The sequence below is a fragment of the Phaethon lepturus genome, unplaced genomic scaffold (genome assembly GCF_000687285.1).
Source record: "Phaethon lepturus isolate BGI_N335 unplaced genomic scaffold, ASM68728v1 scaffold5227, whole genome shotgun sequence".
Classification (NCBI taxonomy): Eukaryota; Metazoa; Chordata; class Aves; order Phaethontiformes; family Phaethontidae; genus Phaethon; species Phaethon lepturus.
This window is the reverse complement of record NW_010549687.1, coordinates 13,313-32,876: the sequence shown is the minus strand read 5'-3', so window position 1 is coordinate 32,876 and position 19,564 is coordinate 13,313. Positions and strand designations below refer to the sequence as shown.

The 19,564-nt window shown below is 39.0% G+C and overlaps 1 protein-coding gene across 1 annotated transcript in view; it reads right to left on the bottom strand.

Annotated features, from left to right (window-relative positions):
* The window catches only part of LOC104623282 (metabotropic glutamate receptor 1-like), a 123,854-nt gene that overhangs the window by 101,044 nt on the left and 3,246 nt on the right, over nucleotides 1-19,564 (bottom strand). Inside the window, exons 3-4 of the mRNA XM_010290327.1 lie at nucleotides 16,596-16,612; nucleotides 11,418-11,667 (exon numbers count right to left, since the gene is read on the bottom strand). Of these exons, the coding sequence (XP_010288629.1) occupies nucleotides 11,418-11,667; nucleotides 16,596-16,612 (267 nt within the window). The remainder of the gene's footprint in view (nucleotides 1-11,417; nucleotides 11,668-16,595; nucleotides 16,613-19,564) is intronic.

Below are 19,564 nucleotides of genomic sequence, written 5' to 3'. Positions count from 1 at the left end.
ATTTCGTACTCTAAGCATTCCATTATAAATCAGTCTGGGCACTGCCCTTAGCAGTGGTACTTTCAATAGACTTCAGCATCTGGTTTGTTTGCTGACATTGTTACCTCTTAGTGAATCCTCACATTTATTCAGTCTGCAACTCTGAAAATGAACAACTGCCAGCTTTCAAAGTTGGAACACCCATCTAGGTTTTCCTTTTTATACCATTGCCTATCCTTAGAATTTAGTTTTTAAATTTTTATGATAACACATGAGAACAGATTCCAGTCAATTAGCTTTACAGTATTTCTGGTCTGTAAAGGCAATAGCAGTTAATATGGTAGCAAGTGATTCATACTGTATTTTTTAATGGCAAAAGTGATGCAAAGTCCCATCAAGAACCATTGAAAACAATAAAAGAGCAAGTCTCACATTGCTGCATAGTTACTTTTGAGGTGTGGGAGTCCTTTTTTTTTTGACTGCTATCACACATCCGCAAACAAAAAGAGGATACATTGTTCCTAAATTGTTACATTTATTTAATTACAGCTTTGGGTGAGACTTCCAAAACAGGGTGCAGAGAGCTGATCCGCCTAATATAATAGGAGCAAACACATAAGGCAGAAGAGTTCTAAGATTAACCTGTTCCTCAAGTATCTCTGTAATATGAGTATTTTACTTATCTCCATTTCTGGTTAAGACAATGCTAAAACTCCTCCTGACTTCACAGAAAGGAAATTATGCCAACAGTGTAGAGTTTTTACTACCAGAAAAAAAGCAGGTGGCAGGTGCTGAAGAGTTCAGTAAGTTAATTGGCAGGTAAGTCTTGAGACTCAGGTAAATGGGGATAGGAAGACCAAGAAAGGATGGATGAAGATGCAAGGAACAAGATGCAGCATGTAAGGAACAAATTAAAAATGCAAATAACATAACAATACGGAGGCAGACAAAAATGTATGTTCAGAGATGTATTAGAGTAGAGAAAGTTTAGCAATTCTCCATTAGAAAAAGCAACTTACAATGATTCAACTTGCCATAAGAAATCCACAGAAACCATAACTGGAGTCACATTCGGGTTGTCATTTCTGCATACAGAAATGCTTAAATCTGACCTATTACGCAGCTTTCCTAATCTTCCTGTTAACATGCAAGAGCTGATATTCAGTCTCTTCTTCATGATGCCCTCTTTGGATTGAAACCAAAGAATTCAGTTTTATTCTGTAAAGTGGAAAAATAACACATTCTATTTCTACTAAACTAAACAGTAGTATATTTTTCTTTCTTACTCTGACTTGTATTGCATCCCTCCAGACTTTGAGGAAAAGACTTAAACTTAATCCCCACAGAAAGAATAAATACAGCCAAATCACCAGCATGGAAAATAACTGTATGAGCCCTAGGTACCAAAGCTTACCCACAAATAGCTCAGAGTGAATAATGCATATGGTTTAAAGTCAGTTAAAATAAGTGCCAGGTCAGTTACCAGGCAGCATTGAATTTGCAAGGCTTTGAAACAAAAACAAAATCCTTTTTTTTTTTTTTCCTCCCTCTCTGAGGTACAAATAACTGAACTAAGATGCAGGTAGTAATGACTGAAGTGAAGTATGAGCAAGAGCTGGCCGGTTCTGCAGTCTTTCAGTCAGAAAGACTGAAAAAACATCAAAACAGATTGGTGGTGCTGAAGAGGCAATAGTAACATGAAAGAACCAGCTTGGCTTTGTGAAATGAGTTCTTGACATCGTGTCAGGTCATAAAGCATTACTATGCCTCAGAAGTGGAAAGGGTTTGTCTTAGATGAAAATTTCAGCAGAAAAGCAACAGAATAAGGATCTAGCACCATGGGCCAGTTGCCTTGATTCCTGTTTAATTTCAACTTTAGAAACATTACGTATTTGGCTGTCAGATTACAACCGTTGCATGACCTGAAATTTCCATGTTGTATGTTCATACAGATGAAATGCTTCAGGGCTAGCCTCCCTTCAGACGAATTCAGCTCCTCAGACTGCTAAATGCTGAGCGCATTTTCCAGGCTTGGCAAGGTACCAAGGCCTTCTCCAGCAAGGCCATTAGGTTGAGGGTGTTTATGAAAGAGAAAAATGAATGAAAATCAGGTAGTATATGGAAATACGTGGTAATTCCCCACAATATCATATCCTGCTCTGGTCAATGAGCCAAAGGCTTTAACAAGCAGTAAACTGCTGCACTGAAAACGCTGCCAGCTGATTTTTCACAGGAGCTCTAAAGCTTTTCAGTCACTGCTTTCCAGGATTCAGCAGAAAGGTGTTTTTAAATTGCAACCTAAATCTTTTTTTCCTTGACGTGCTTGTACCTGTCAAAACATGTGTCGTTTGTATGAACACAGCTCAGGCAACTCTGATTACCTTCAGTCAATACCTTACCCCTAATAGTAACATTTTCTAGTGATCCAAGGACAGGAACTGTTATTAACAGTGATATTAGGTATTTCCATATTGGAGAGGGAAAAACTATTTTTATATTCATGTTTCCTGCCAAGTCTTAGTATAATTATTTGTAAATAATAATAAAATTAGTAAAGTATTCCAGGAAAGGTTCACCTTTCAGGTGTCAGGTTCATTTCTGTTTTTCTTGAAAAATAGGTGATTAATTTGCTATCTAGAATTAAGAAATTATACCTGAAATAACATAATGAGGCTTTATATTTTTAGGGAGTGTTTTGCTCATGTTTTTACCAGAACTGCATCAAGTTACATTTCTATTTGAGGACAGAAAAGCACCAGAAGTAAACTGCAGAAATTCCAAAGTTCAGAGTATTATTATGTTGTCGGTAGAAATATAAATTGCTTAGCTTCCTAATCATTTATAAAGAATCCCAGCCTCACACAGACATGCCTGAAATACACCTGGGCTTAAGAAAATTATGCAAAGATCCTCAAAGTAGCATCATTCAATATGATTCATTCACACAAAAGTACAGCGTATTCTTCCAGGTGAGCAGCAGCCATCCAGCTACTGGTTTCTGCAGAGGCAAGATAAAACATATACTGCCTAATAAATAATCCATCAATGACACATAGCCCTATGAATTATTCTAATGTCCATATTAATTCATAGACAATGAGCAGACATGGAACTGTTGCACTTTTTCAGTGTTGGAAGACTTTGCAGAAAATTTAAAGGTGAATTATTTCCACCAAGGTTGTTCATTATTTGCATTTTGCTGGGCATTACTAGCTTAAATAACTCACCCCACAGAATCCATGCCAAGGCCATTCGGAAACACTGAACCAGTGTCTCAGTTTTCTTTTGCTAAGCAAGAGGCATAAAATACCTTACGTTTTTACCAGAAATCCAGAGGTAAGAGTTTTTTTCCCCCCACAAGTTTTACCATCATGAGGTTTAAGCTTCACATTTTTATTGCCTTCCAAGATACTCGGATGCATGTTTTTGTCTCCTCTCCTATTCCAGTGACTTAAGCAAGTGAAAGATAGCATTACTTTGACTTGATAATCAGATGCAGGAAAATCCCATTCCCTTTTTCTCCCCTCAATACAACCAACATTTATGAAAAACGTACATTAATGAGTACCATTAAAAAGTATGTGTTGCCTTCAAACAGGTTTTCACACATCCCGTTTGTTAAATCAGCAACCTTTCATACCACTTTAAAAAGCTGTTTAAGTATTTATTTTATTAAAATATCCTAACTTATAGATTTGTATTTTAGTAATCAATACTGCTTCCACTTTAATTAGTCTTACAGGTGTATTTAGGTTTTGGTAAAGTGTTGTATTTACTTTTTGTAATGTTTATATTAACAAGCCATACAAAGACATCTGTTCTTCTGAATAATAGCCTGGAAATTGTTTTTCTTTCAAATTCCTGTATAGAAATCAAAGAATTTTCCAAGAACAAAAGATACTTAAAGCTGCATCTAGTCTAAATATTATCTTATGTGAATTATTTCTTACCACAGACAGTCTGCAAGCACTCAAGTACAGTTTAAACATACCATTTCACACCTGGGTGGCCTACGATCTCATATTTCTACAAAAAATGCTTTCAGAAAGTCTTTGGATACATAGGCATGTATTCTTACGGACAGACAATTCTAAAGATCATATGGGAAAATCAACGCAGAAAGAAGATTGTGACATAGGGTTTGGGCTTTTTCTATGTCTTCAAGATATTGGAGACCAGGTATTTCATGTCTGTCAGTATGAGATCTCTCTTGGACAATCCGAGGTAGGAATTTATATGGACTGCTGGAACATAGTCTCATACATGTTTCCTCTAAAGTGGATTCACGTTAGCAAGCACCACAAGAAATTCTATGTTAAAGTCTTCTGTGAATAAATACCGATAATAGAGAGACCATGGATGAAATTTACTATTTTGTACTTATTTTTGTTGCACAAAGCATAAACTATCTCATTTTGAATTACCAAAAAAAAAAAAAGAGTGCTTTTTATAAAATTGACTAACATTTACAAAAGCACCAATATCTCACCTATGACTTTTGAAAATCTCATCCTCATTAAAAACATTAAGTAAAATGAGAATAAGTGAAATTCCAGACAAATGTCTAAGGGTTAATACATGCTTTTGAAGCAAATACCGGATGCCCATACAAGACAGATAGGTTTGATTATATTCAACACCTAGTTTAGCTCATATCACACAGAAGGGAGAAGGGGGGGGATAAATTTGCCCATTATAATACTTAAATCCCATTTTACCATCAAAAACAATAGATACATTTCCTGTATTTTCTTGTTTTTGAATAAGTGAACATCATCGCTGTTGTTAACAGTAGCATGGAAATGCTCTCTAAAATCCCAACTAAGTAAACCTTAACCTTAGAGCTAATTCACCACCACTATCAACACGCAACAGCCATGGAATGTCTATTATTGAGCTCTAAATGCAAACTACAGAGAAACTCAAAACAAAAGTAATTGTGCTGTAACAGATGCCTATTTAATTGACACTTGACATGTAATCCCATTTTAATACGGATTGATGATATTTTAGATTAGAGGGTAAGCAAACCATGTTTGTTCATAGTTGTTTTGTATCATGTAATGCTGTTTTCATCCACACCGATTATAAATTCTCACCACAGTTCCCAGGTGCTAGACTGCAACTACAGATTGAACCATGAATTAATAAGGAATACAAATTTGTAGAGTCTGACATGTGGTGAGGTTCCAGACTTTAAAATCAGCAATGGATCCTAATACCAACCTTGATAATGTTCAGGAAATGGGATGATGTTGCCAAGTGGGGCTATCTTCATTGACAATACTTTGCTTAACTGCCAACTTTAGTTAGACTTTGAAAGTATTTGAACATTGATCATTAATGATTTCAGCATTTCAGGGAATCTACCTGAATTTTAATCAGCAATTTGAATCCAAACCCAGCTAAACCTCTGATTACATCGAAATACTTATTTAAATACATAGTCTTCCACTAACTTGGAGTATCAACAGCAACAGGCACATTAGTAAGAGTCATTCTGAGCATCTTTGGCCATGGATGCACCAGATAGATAAAACAGTCCTCCTCTTGCTGTAAACAGCATGAAAAGTAAACCTTTTACTGCTTAAATGACTATCTGTCTGTTTGTCAACATGCCACTTGTGTTGTATTTACTTTAGAGTTTTGAACCACTATGAGCTTTCTCACTCAGACCACCCTCACTGAAAAACAGCACATGGTATGCTAGTGGTTTGGATTCTATCATATCTATTTGGCAATGCTGGATTACTACCAGTTTTCTTAACACAACATTTCCACTCATAGCAAGTTGGCGTAAAACACTATCATAAGCAACACTGTAATATCTACTACTTTTGCCACATTTACAAGGTCCAAACCTATCCTAGATAATCTAGGCTATCACAAGGCATGTTTTTTCCCCAATTGACAACATACTGTTGGCTCTTACTGATTTCTTTTTAATCTCTTATGTACTAAAAAAACAGCTAATCATATTTTTTTGGAAATGGAGTTAAACACATTGTCCCAGCAAAGCACTTCAGCTTCTTTGGGAGAATGTGAACATTTCTCATTGATTTTTCACAAACATGGGACAGCCCCCATCGTAAATGAAGACACAGTGTTGAAGTACAGCATCTTTCTTTCAGCTAGTCTAATTTAAAAGAAAAGGAACACCCTTAGACGGTCATCATCTTTATGAAAAACATAACAGTCTAGCAGCAGAATATTCTCAGTCACTTTGTAAGTAACATATGAGCCACTGGCACCACCAACTCATCTGTAACGAATAGGCAGGCAACCTTTTCAGTCAGATATGGAAGGTGGTATTTGTGATACTTTCTGTTATTTGTGATGTCAGAACTGCATGAAAGAAAAAGAGAAATGCCTGTCATCATACTGTTGGCAGTGCAACTTATGTCATCTGTGGTGGGTTAGCCTTGGTCAGCAGCCAAATGCCTACCCAGCCGCTTGCCAACTCTCCCCACCCAACAGGACAGGGGTAGAAAATAGGATGAAAAATCTCATGGATCAAAATAAAAACAGGGAGCTTGTTTAATAGCTACCCTCACAGGCAAAAGAGACTCAATTTGGGCCAAATTAATTCAATTTATTGGCAATTAAAATAGATTTGGATAGTGAGAAACAAAGACACAAATTAAAACAACACCTGTCTTGGCGGTGGACTACTTTCCTCATTAATTTACAAGATAATCCCTGAGGACATACCTCGCCTTCACACTCAACAGGAGCCATGTCCAGAGGCTGTGGATTGTTGCCTCTTTTCTGATTTCTTTGTCTGTTCTCTAATCCCTAGCAACTTATTGGGCTTCCTTCCCTTCTAATTCCTGTCAGCCTCACTATCCCAGCATCTGAGCAACCAGGCAGCAATCTGTTCGCCTGGCTGGCAGACACAATCTTTCTGCATATCTCAAAGTTAACTCAGGGACCAGGTAATCTCTGCCTATAGAGTGACTTCTGTCACCTTCTTCTGTTTCCTTGCTGAAGGACCAGCTTCCTGATCAGATTCTTCCTCCTCCTTTACTAATTGATGCTATGTACCTGTCAATTTCTGCTTCCAGTTTTTCTTTTTGACAACTGGGGCGATTACTGTAGTTAGGGTTTGGGTCCCTGTCTTAACCATGGCATCCTCAGATGTAGAGGCCCTCCATTCTCTGCTCTGATGGAGCTGAACAGAGGCTCAGTAGTCACAGTGCTAGGACCTGGTAGGTCTTATTCAGGTAGGCAAGGCATTCTTCTGTCAAATGGTACACCAACTCAATGGTATTACATGCCTGTTCAGGCATAAAATCCCAGGCTTTGGAAGGTGATAATTGTCGTGGGCATGTTCCCAAATCCTCCCACACACTCTGCCACCCAGGGATTGACTACATCAGGGCATGTTTCTCTGTCACCTCACCAACAAGTTGCTTACTCTTACACCTGGATGAAATAAGGTTCTATATATCAAACAATGTCAAATAGGACCAATGGTTTACATTGACAATGCCTTGTCAATATTTAAAAAGTGTGAAGTTAAACACAAAAAACACCATTATTAATATTAACTTGTGAAGGGAAGGTAGTCAGGAAAAATTTCATCACACTATGTATCCTGAAAGCTCTGTCACCCTACACTAAAAGGGTTTTATTAGATATAGGATAAGAACTACCTTTCCCTCTGTCATGCACGGGGTTCACAGCAGAGAATACAACCATAACTTCACTGCCAAATGTCCAAACTTTCAGGAGAAGTCACCCTACCAACACTTAAAATTCACAGTTCTACAACAGCCCATAGAGCGATATTCATGGGGACCATAAAACATTAGAAAGCCTGTGGAAGTAAAGCTGTACATAGTCCGTTACCAAGTGTTATATTAAAAAACAGCATGTGCACTAAAATATCCCTTCCTTCTCAAAGTTCCTCATATGTTTACACAAACAACTATGTGTAGGAGTTGGAGAGACAGTCAAATTGCAAAAGAGCATTTTCATTTCCAACTACTTATATAAACTCTCATCTCCAATGATCTCAGAGTAACTCCTAAAATTGGGGATTTTGTTTGCATCTTTCATTTGCTTTGCATTACCCACAGAGATGCCTGGTCTTGATGCATCATCCCAGGAGATACACAAGAGATTAATCCATCTTGCAAGATTCTCACAAAACCTAACTGATTCTTATTAAGTAATATTAAACCCAGTGGCCTGCATAAACATGATTAGACACATGATGTTGGGTATCTTTCTACATAGTCCCTTCACATCAAAACTAATTTCTGCTAAAAGAGCTATCACCTGAGTTCCCTTAAGAATACTGTTAATTTTCTTATTGTAATTATTGCCTTTGGTTACTCCAATACTATTCCAATAACTGTTTTTATACAAAGCCATGATCAATTTTTGCCTTCTTTTCCTTTATCAGCCATTTTTTAGAGCCTTATCATTCTTAATTTCATAGCTTAATAAATTTTCTTACTGGACTCTCTACTACATTTGGACACTGTATCAATTTCAGAATCATCTGCCATTCTCTTGCAGGTAGGATTGTAACCTCTTCTCCTGTCCTGTATTAATCCCATCTTCCCTCCAGATTCAGAAATGGGAATTCCCTCTCTTCTCACTAATACAACAGTCTCCCACTTCCAGCAGCAAAGACTGAACTGCTAGTTAGATCTCCAATCTCAATTTGGGAACACTTGCTTAGATACGGCACAAATAGGGTGCTACCTCCATGCCTGAGAAGAGTCAGCCCATCCCAGAAAGGTCCCCAGTATCTGACGACCCAGTCCTGGCTCAATGTAATCCCCTGTAATTCCCAAAATATCATTCCCAGATTAAACTGAGGTCAAATTTAGTTCCCAGCTCTCTTTCTGATACCTTGAATTTAGTTAAGCTAAGCTGTGCCTCTCTACTTTGATCAACAGCAATATTGAAGACAGAGCAGGAAGAAAGCTATTTAGCCAGGTGGTCCTTTATAAAGGCTTCCTTCCTACAGTGAGTCAGAGCAGAGTACAGAGTTGATACAGTGTGGCTGATAATAAACCTGTGGGTAAATTAAAGACTTTGTTTAGCTCATTATTGCAAAAAAATCTTGATTTCACTTTCACTCCCACTTCCCTCAATTAAAAGAATGTTCTTAAAAGGCTTTTGGTATTTCGCTTAGCTGGGTACTTGAATAAAAATGACTAAACAGCATGTCAGAGCAGTGTTAATGCATGCCTCAGTTCCTGTTTGTATATAGATGACCAAATTCATAGCACTGCAGTTTTGCTGCAACTTACTTGTGAATAAGTTTGCTAGATTTGCCATTTTTTAAAATCACTCAATTAGGACAATTCAAAGAAAATGTATTTTCTTTCAGTTCTGAAAGCATATACAAAACGTGTGCAAGCCCTTTAGCGTTTTTTATTTCAACCAGCTGTTGGGCACAAGCAATAGCCAGCCTATTTTACAATTGGAACAGCCCACCCAGCCCTAAAACCGACTCCCATACTCAATTACCAGCATAAGAGTATGTGAAAACCTATCTGAAAAACTCACTGTGATTTCCAAATGAGTTCCATTATTAGCATTTAATAGGTGAGAATTTCTGACAAAAAGTATGGAGCAATGCTATTGGGCAGATTCTGAGACAAATAATTGAACAAAATAGAGTAACATAATGCTTGGTAAAGGCTTTAATCAAAATTTCAAGCTGAAATGTTCCACACATCCACGGAGTAGGGGATGAAGTAAATGGCCTAATAGGAAGCTAATGTTTGTACCACCAATGTACCAAGTTTTGGTGCTTAATGTAGAGGACTGATTTCCTTTGGCTCTCTGTATGGACAGTGTCAAGAGAGCACCAAAATCCAGTGAACAATAAGACACCACTATAGAGTGACAACAACACATGAAGAAAGCACAGCATTGCCTAACACCTCAAGGCATTTACAAAAAGACCAAGGATGCTATCACCCAGACTAATTTTATTATAGTTAGTTTCTTCTGTTCACCAAAAAGCATACTTAAAACATGTCAGTCTTGAAACATTCCATTATCCATTTCAAATGATGCATATTGAATGATGCAGATGAAAAGCACATGCACAAATCTAGAACATAATACCATTTTCAATATCACCTTACTCTGTTTCATTTTAATGCTTATGGTTTCCAAATGTGCTACATCTTATCTACACACACTTCTAGAGATATAGTCTCTGCTCCAAATAGATTGCAATCAAAGACCGTAATAAAAATAAACAACGAACCATTGATGCTTTCAGATGATAACTTATGACAGATTAGCTATCTGATTTATAAAAATCATAATTGTGGGTTTTGAGGAGCAATATGGTCAGGGAAAGACCAATATTATAGCACAGAGCTAAAGGAGAACATACCAGTCATGACAATTGGGAAAGAAAGGGACAAAAAGAAGCCTGACAGGTCAGAATGACAATGGAATAAAAAGGCAAGAGAAGCTAAATAGGTACGGAGACAACTGCCAAAGGCCTTGTAGGAATGGTGTTTAAAAAATAAAGAAGAAACAAAGAATAAATAGAAGGAGTAAAAATGACATTATCAATCTAACAGAGAAGACAGAAAATGTCAGTCCTCATCATTTGAGCAAGGTTCATTGAAACATAAAACCAGACATAAAGACTTTGCAAAAATCAAGGTGAAAATCAAAGAATCTCAAAATAAGAGCTAACGCAAAAATGGAAGCTGGATAGACTACATGTGATAGAACTAAAATGACCATATTTCAGTGAATATCTACAAAGATAAACTCTAGAAGAAAAAAGCAGCCATTCTCATTTTGATAAAGACAGCCTTTCCCTGTCCAATACAGATCTGCGCTGTTACTCTAGTAATATAAAAATACACATACATACTGACTTGTTCATCAGCAAGTTTGATGTTTTAAAAAGCAAACAAGTTTGCATTATATTGGTGCCCTAGCTTTCAACAGCAAAGATCAAAACAAAGTGTACAACTGAGAACGCCTGGTTGTAATCATAAGACCGAAAAAAAGTACAAGTAATCAAAACCATTCAATAATTTGGGGTTTCAGATTATCAGGAGACATCTTTAGTGAAACACATGAAATTTTGTCACGTCACACTTCCAGATCACACTCTGAAAGCAGAAGTCTGCACTCTCTACTTTGGTTCGAAAAATCTGTGTATGAAACATTACCCTAGAGTGTGTAAAAGCACAAAAGTACTAATGTCTCATATCCATATGAAAGAGTTTACTTCCGCAAAAGTTAAGACCACCAATTGAGTTGGCATACATCTTCATGTCCCCTTCCTGAGATCTGCTCTACCATCTTGACACTTCTTTCCATTCATGAGACAAATATGGAAATTAGGGGTAGCCTGAGTTGCACAGTTCTGAAATTAAAGGACTGCCTGTAAGATGAGAGTGAGAGGACAGGCAGAGAAATCACACTCGGAGCCTTACCTTCCAATTAGCAGGAACTCCCCAAGCACTCCCAGGCGCCTCATGGCTATGAGGATCCCCCTCACTGTCATTCCCTCGCAGAAGCAAACCACCACTCTAGCCTTGGGTAACCTTTCTCGCAGCTTGCGGAGCAGGCGATCAAAGCTCTTTTCCCCAGCGTTGCTGTAGATCTTGTCAGAGTGAGCAATGCAGAGACCCTCTTGGGCAGCCAGTTCTTTGAAGGCTTCCATTCCACTTTCCCCATAATTTCCTGTTTAAAAAAAAATCTATATTATATCACCCGTTTAACCAATTAGGGGGGACTGTGATGGGAAAGGGGTAGTTTTCCTCAAAAAAAAGTCAACTAGCATCAGCAGAAGGAAGAGCAAAGGAGATCCACCAAAGTGAACGTACGCAGGCTTCAGTGGAACAACATGTATCAGTAGGTCTTAACTGACCTGGAGACTGAAAGTTTCTTTTCTTAGATTGATATACCAGTGGATGTTACAGGCAAGCAAAGGATGGATAGTTGGAAAAGCTCAGACAGTAAGAATAAAGTTTTATTAACATTTCTATGGAAAAATGGCACAGTTGTGCTACTCCAGGAAAAAAAAAAATATCACAGTAAAAAGAAAAAAGGATTTCATTTCAAGCTGTTGTGTACCACATGCAGTCCACATTCATAAAAGTGAATGAAAGATGGATGTAAGTTGAAAACACACTGATCTGGTAGCATTTTGAAAGCCACTTACTCTAATTTGACTGACCAGTGTTCATGACAGTTAAAATTTAGGCTTGATGTTTCTCTCGGAATAGGAGACTTCCTATCTGTAAGAACTTCAGAAATAACTCTTCCTAATGTAGAAATACTTTAACTTTGTGGTCCAGACAATATCAAAGCTGATTCTCAAATCCGCTTCACTTTTATATTTATACATTTAGGAAGCCAAATCAACAGCTTTACAGAACTCAAACTGCCTTCAGCTATGGAGACAGGTGAAATCTCAAGTTTTCTTCAAATATTTTATGCCTGCCATGAGCACAGGATTTGTGATGAACATCAATCAGGCAAGAGAAACAGATGGATTACAAAAAATAATCTATCAACAGTAACAAGAAAAGGTTCAAAAAGAGATGCATTAATTTTATGCTATCCACATCCATAATATTTGCTTAATTTATTGAGGGAGTAACATCAGAAATGCTGATCACTTCTAGACAAGCAAGGGGTGACTGAAGAGGTCCATCTTCCCTCTTTGCAGTGATAGTTTGAAATAGCAAATTGCAAAGAGGAAGACTTCTGAATCAGCATAAATTCCTCCACAAAAAAAAAAATCACAACACAAAAGGTGTAGCCACCAGAGAGAAAATTCATCAACAGACTGTTCAGGCATTCTTTATAAATCCAGTAGAAATAAGTGCATTTTTCCAGAAATGTGGATCGTTTGCCACCAGACACACTATGCAAACATGCTATGACAGTCATAGTCATATTAGGATGCAGCCAAACCTGCCAGGTCTGGTGTCAAACACAAAACTCAAGTTCCTCAGCCTTTTGCACTGAACTGCCCTAGTTTCTCACAAATTTGCAGCACAGCCGAATGGCCTCTTTTTCAGTCTGTGACTCGATGCCAGATACAGCAATCAGGTCAGTCTGCTTTTTTGTCTGTGGGCCAGACATACTCCAGAGCAGGAGCGATGCCACAGCCCTGCATGGCTGCAGGGAAGGGAGAGGAAGAGCTGTGCCTAGTGGGAACACACCACCGAGCAGCCCCCACTGTGGGCTCAACACTGCAGCCCTGTCCCATGACCCTGTACTTGGCTAAATGGTGTGGCCTCGTATAGGGCTTGTCATATGCTGAAAAGGGCACAGGTGGAGACATTTCCAAATATTTATAGGCAATAACGTGCAGTCACCAAGGACCTGAGGCTAGGCAGTTTGAGCCATACTGCTGTTATGACTTGCCTCAGGTCCCAGACTGAAGCAGGACAGCCTCATTGCTGACTTGCCATTAGCAAGCACCTTACGCTTTGGAAGGAAATTAGTTTTCCAACTTCATGTGGAAATTTATGCAACACAGACTCATTTGAAACCAGTAGGAGTATTCTTAAAGCCTTACCTAAGGTGAGCCAGGGGACTAAACTGAATTTTCTTAGCTGTTTAGGCAATGCATATTAGATAATAAATGTAGTAAGTTTCCTGCCTAAATATTAAGGTAGGATTTTCTCATACATCACTACAGCACTAACTCTGCTGTGTAATTCAAGTTAATGATTTCAAAAATGAAAAATTAAATCCACTTGGAATGATTTTTCCCAGCTTTAATTTTGATGAAATAACAATTACCTCAAACATAGTCACACCTGTACTAACAGTACAACAGCCTACCAATATATAGGCTAAGAGGAAGTAAGATTGCTGCCTATAAATCCGGTAAGGATGATAAAGAACCCAGAAGGGGAAAAGCTAATTAAGATCAACAACAACACTGACACAGGGTCAAATAGGCAAAAAACAAGGCAGAAACAATCTGAAGGTAAAAATGAAAGCTTTCTAACCCTTATATGAAAGTAGTGGAACAGATTGCGAAGAGCAACACAAAAAAAGAAATCTGATACTAGACTGGCACTTGCTCAGCTCACAAGAGCGTTATATAATGTAGATGTCTGCAACAGCCAGAGACGAGACTTGATGACCTGGGAGGTCCTCACAAAGTCTGTCTGCTCGGCTCCCAAAGCAAGACAGTGTGCTGCACACCTCCAGGGGAAAGGATCAGGGAGAAAATGAACATGTGACAGATGTGAGATAACGTTGTTCAATGCACTCAACTACTGGGGTAAGCACAATGTAAGGGCATATATAGAACAGAAAACACTAATTAATTCTGCACAACAGCCAAGAACATATCCATCTGTACAAGCTTGCTGGGTGCATCCATTTCAATCCACAACCATGCAACAGCTGAGAGGGGAAACGCATAATGAAATCTGTGCGAGATGGTAGTCAGTGAAGAGTTACAACAGGGCAGCGCGCTGAGAACTATTTTTCCTTTCAAAGAGCCATTGAAGAGAAGATCCAATCTTATCTGCAACTGCCTTTTGTTACCAGAATCAGCTGTGAAAAGCCAAAGTATTTATTATTGTGAAGCTACAAACAACTGATTTTCATTCTGACTTGCACCCAAAACTAGGTGAGCCAGTAACATACATTGAGCCCCACGATACCTTGCTAATTTTTAACATTTTTTTCTTTTCACTCTGTTCAACTTGTACCGTACTCAGAGAACCAGATATTTTCCTTGTATGCTTCAAGCAGACTCTGTACAGCAGTGTAAAGGTAAATTCTAACACTATCATGGCTGCAATTTTACTATGAGGATTTTCATGACACTTCTCTCAGTGCCAAAGACAGCTTTGCTTTACCACTCTAAAAATCCTGGATAAGGCCATTCCTGAGAGGGATCCACATATCTGAAGATGCTGGTGAGAGCTACATGTAGTGGGAATTATTCTCACTCCATGTGTTCCATGCCTTAAATATCTTAACAAAAACATTAAGATGCTGTAGTAAAAAGCAAAGACATTATCTTGATCAACAGAATACAAACAAAAGAAGAAAGTACCAAAAATTTAGCCTCATAAACTGCTGCTATGAGACAGTATTATATTCATGTCACAGCTACACTAGAAGTAACACTATTTGCTTGTATTAACACTTGAGCAGTGTGGGGAGCAGACCCTATGAGCTCCATCTAAAAGGTTTATACTCTTCTGTTTATTACAGCTGTTTGGCAAATTTACCCCCATTCTCTTTGTCAAGGGAACCATTTATTTTTCATTTATGAAATGGAGCAGAAATGTAGCCTCAGCAATCAGATGCTTATGAGAATCCTGGAGACTGTTTTCTTGAGGGATGCACAGAGTGGCTGTGTGGGTCTTCCCAAGCCACATGACAGAAAATGCTGTGTTTTCAGGGGGCTTATAACTAAAGCAGTGTCCCCCACATAAATCGATGTCTGATCTCATTCAAAGGTAGGGATTATTTGTGGGGCAGCATAAGGAAATGTAAACTGTTCATATTTGTGCTGCAGAGAACATCCCCTTGAAATACAGGCTAGCACCAGTTTAAAAAAAAATCTTAAAGAGAAAGAAAACCATAAAGCTGAAGAGGAAGACTGAAACTGTTCTCTCTCACTCTGCTTTCAGTGTCAGTAGGAAACATCGACTACTTTTTAGAGACCCCTTTAGAGACACACCTACAAAAACAACAAAAACCCAGAGCAGAAGACTGTGCCTGGAAGAATGCTCCAATGCACTTAAACAACAAAAGGTAGGGAGCAAGAGATACTTCACCTACCTGGGCCATGAGCAATACCTTCAGGTGAGGTCACCTATTTCTTGCCATTAGGGCCTTATTTGTTGCATTTATTCCTCTAAACAGCAGCAGTAACCACAATCTAGATGAAAAGTGAAAACAAAAACCATACACCCTGCAAACACATAGCGAAGGAAGTGCACCAATACGACAACCACAAAATCTAGCTTCGCTGCAGGGAAGTAGAGAGGGAAGTAATATTGCAGGAAGGTTCCCCTTTTCACAAATAACAAGATGAGAAACTCTGTCCTCTTCTTTCCTCTATCAACATTATGATTTGTTTGTCCACCTCTCACAGGCTTGCAGATACATTGCTGGAGGTATGAAGTTTATTTCAGTGTTCAGTACTGATTCACTATAAAACATCTCTTTTACTCAGCTAATTAACTGCTTTTTGTCAGAGAGAAAATAAGAGGAGAACAAGAGGACTGCATGAGATAACAGCAAGGAATAACTACTCAAAAGCTTCTCTACTGCAAAGGCAGATCATTTGGGAAGAGTAGAGCGAGGACATGATCTGATTATTAAGTGACTTCCTCACATGTTACAATAACTAATTTGTAAAATCTAGTGGTAATATTGAATATTACAGTAACTGTACAGTTTTCAAATACAAGTCTGGGAAGACTGGAAGGTTTTGAACAAGTAAACAGCAAAAAAAAAAAGACAAAAAAGACTGCCAGTGTTCTCTCCTACAACATCCTGTGATTCCCTATGCCACAAGGGCATCTTTGAATAGGGTCAGTTAATAAGAAAATGATTGATTTATTTTGTTTTAATGTGTTTCTTATAAATTGAACCATATTAAATAATCATGTGCATACTCCTAGCCCATTGCAAACTAAAATTAAAAAGTTCAACCGTCAGATTTAAACTAGTATATTAGTAACAGGTTGGGAACACATACATCATCAGCTAATGTGTCTCAAATGACACGCAATCACTTTCTAAACTGTAATAATTTAACCACTTACATCCATTTGATTGGGAGAGTTAAAAAGAAAAGCCAAAGTCTACATTTATTCCCTGAATGCAGCAGACTGACAAAAAATGAAAAGTTGTAGAAATGGATCTGCCCATGTGTGTTATTTTGGTATATCCCAAACATAAATACTACACTCATAGAAATCATCTCTGTTGGCACACAACTTCCAGGACCATTGAACTTACACCATCCCTCCTCTGCCAGCCTTCTCTGTCACTATGGAGAGGGCAAAGATCAAATGCTTACATGTTTCCCAAGAATATATTTTTCAAGGCTAAAATCACAACGATGTCAGGAGGATCTGCATTTTATCAGTTATTCCAAATAGGTTTTGTGTTTCCTTTTTCAGTGAATCCTCACCACTTAATGTTGGCTTTGCCACCTAAAGCCCTTTACAATACAGTTTCTTCTCAGAGTTAAAATAGCTCTCTCAACATCATTTTCTTTCTTCACTGACTGTACCTCACCTCAGGTGTTTTTAAGGGACAACTTCAAAGCAAGTTAGGCAAGTTAAGCTTTGACAGCACTTCACAAATCCTAAAGGACTGTCCAAATTTACAGTAAGAAGAATTCTGCATGGATGTGGACTCTAGTTCTGATATCAGTCAGGACAAAACAGTGGAGAAAATACCAAAAGAAAAAACTTCACTAGATCTAAAATCCCAATCTAACTTCAAAGTTTAAAAGGAAAACTTATTCTATTCCAAGTAGTTTGCAGAAAAATGAACACCAAAAAAAATGCTTTATAAAGAATGTGGAAGTAACTATTTTAATTTCTCCAAGTACAATGGATTTAAAGAGAGAAACAAGTCCTTCCAAGATTGACCCTGAGGACAGTTTAATACAGGTTGAACGTCACAGATACTCACTACAGGTATTCCTCTCCTGGAGACCAGCTGGATTGCCCGTAGCTCCCAGTCACTCAGATCAGGTCCAGCCACCCAGCTCCTTGGTTCTAAACTTGTTTTTAACCTGCTACCAGCTGTAGGTATCACAGACCTCCTTACCACCAGCAGCTTGCCTCCCAGGCCAACTCATGGCTCTGTGGAAGTCAGCATTTCCCTGGTTTTTTTTCTTTGACGGTGCTAAAGAGATTTTGTGTTGGGTGGAGACCTCACTGTCCTTTAACTATGGAGATGGCAACTCATTATTAGAAACTGAAATAACAGTGTATACAATTTGTATTTTTTTAAACTACCTTAGCAAAGTTTTCTGGGTTCACCACAAATTTCAAAGCAACCGCACTTTAGCCTGACAAAAGCCAGAAAGACATGCTAAATGAATGGAGTCATTGCTGGTACACTACAGACCTCTGCCATCTATGCTTACAGCCTATTTTCTTAAGAACTTAGGGTCCTTCTACAAAGGCAAAAAGTGAGCTCTTGAGACCAGACTAGTCTTTCTGGTTTATAAAGTCAAGTAAAACTGAGTACAAGTGAACTGGGTTTGCATGGCAAGGCTGCAGTAGCAGGGAGGGTCTACAGGGGTGACTTCTGTGAGAAGCTGCTGGAAGCCTCCCCTATGTCTGATAGAGCCAATGCCAGCTTGCTCCAAGATGGACCCGCTGCGGGCCAAGGCTGAGCTCATCAGCAACAGTGGTAGCGTCTCTGGGGTAACACAATGAAGAAGCAGGGGAAAAAAGTGGAACAGCAACTGCAGCTAAAGAGAGGAGTGAGAATATGTGAGAACAACCCTGCAGACACCAAGTTCAGTGAAGAAGGAAGGGGAGGAGATACTCCAGGCTACAGAGCAGAGATTCTCCTACAGCCTGCGATGAAGATGATGTTGAGGCAGAGCAGAGATTCTCCTACAGCCTGCGATGAAGATGATGTTGAGGCAGGCTGTGCCCCTGCAACCCATGGAGCTCCACAATGGAGCATCTGCTCCACCCATGAAGGAGATACCCACCTGCAGCCTGAGGAGGACCCCACACTGAAGCAAGCAGATGCACCCAAAGAAGGCTGTGGCTGGAGCAAGCTCCTGACAGGACCTGTAGCCCCATCAAGAGAGGAGCCCAGGCTGGAGCAGGTCTGCTGGCAGGACTTGTGACCCCATGGGGGACTCACACTGGAGCAGTCTGTTCCTGAAGGACGGCACCTATGGAAGGGACCCAGGCTGGAGCAGTTCATGAAAAACTGCAGCCTGTGCAAAAGGCTTATGTTGGAGAAGTTTGTGGAGGACTGTGTCCCATGGGAGGGACCCCACACTGGAGCAGGGGAAGAGTGTGAGAAGTCCTCCCCCTGAGGAGGAAGGAGCAGCAGAAACATGTGACAAACTGACCACAACCTCCTTTTCCCATCCCTCTGTACTGCTCAGGGGGAGGAGTTAGAGAAATCAGGTGTGAAGTCGAGCCTTTGAAGAAAGGAGGGGTGGGGTGAAGGTGTTTTAAAGTTTTATTTCTCATTATCCTACTCTGATTTGATTGGTAATAAGTTAAACTAATTTTCCCAAGTCAAGTCTGTTTAGTCCATGATGGTAATTGCTAAATGATCTCTCCCTGGCCTTATCTCAACCCATCAGCCTTCTATTATTTTTTCCCTCTCCAGCCCAGCTGAGGAGGGGAGTGATAGAGGGACTTTGGTGGGCACCTGGTGTCCAGCCAGGGTCAACCCACCACAGCAAGGGAGAAAATAAAAACAGAAGATAAAAGGGTGGAGTTAGATGATTGTTATAGCCATAAAACAATACAGTATTCCTATGATAGTACAAGTTTTCAGAGAGATGAAATTCTATTTCAGATAAGAAATGTTGCATGATTTTAGTGAATGCTAGGTTACAGCTCACCATAGTGATATGTTACCTCAGTAA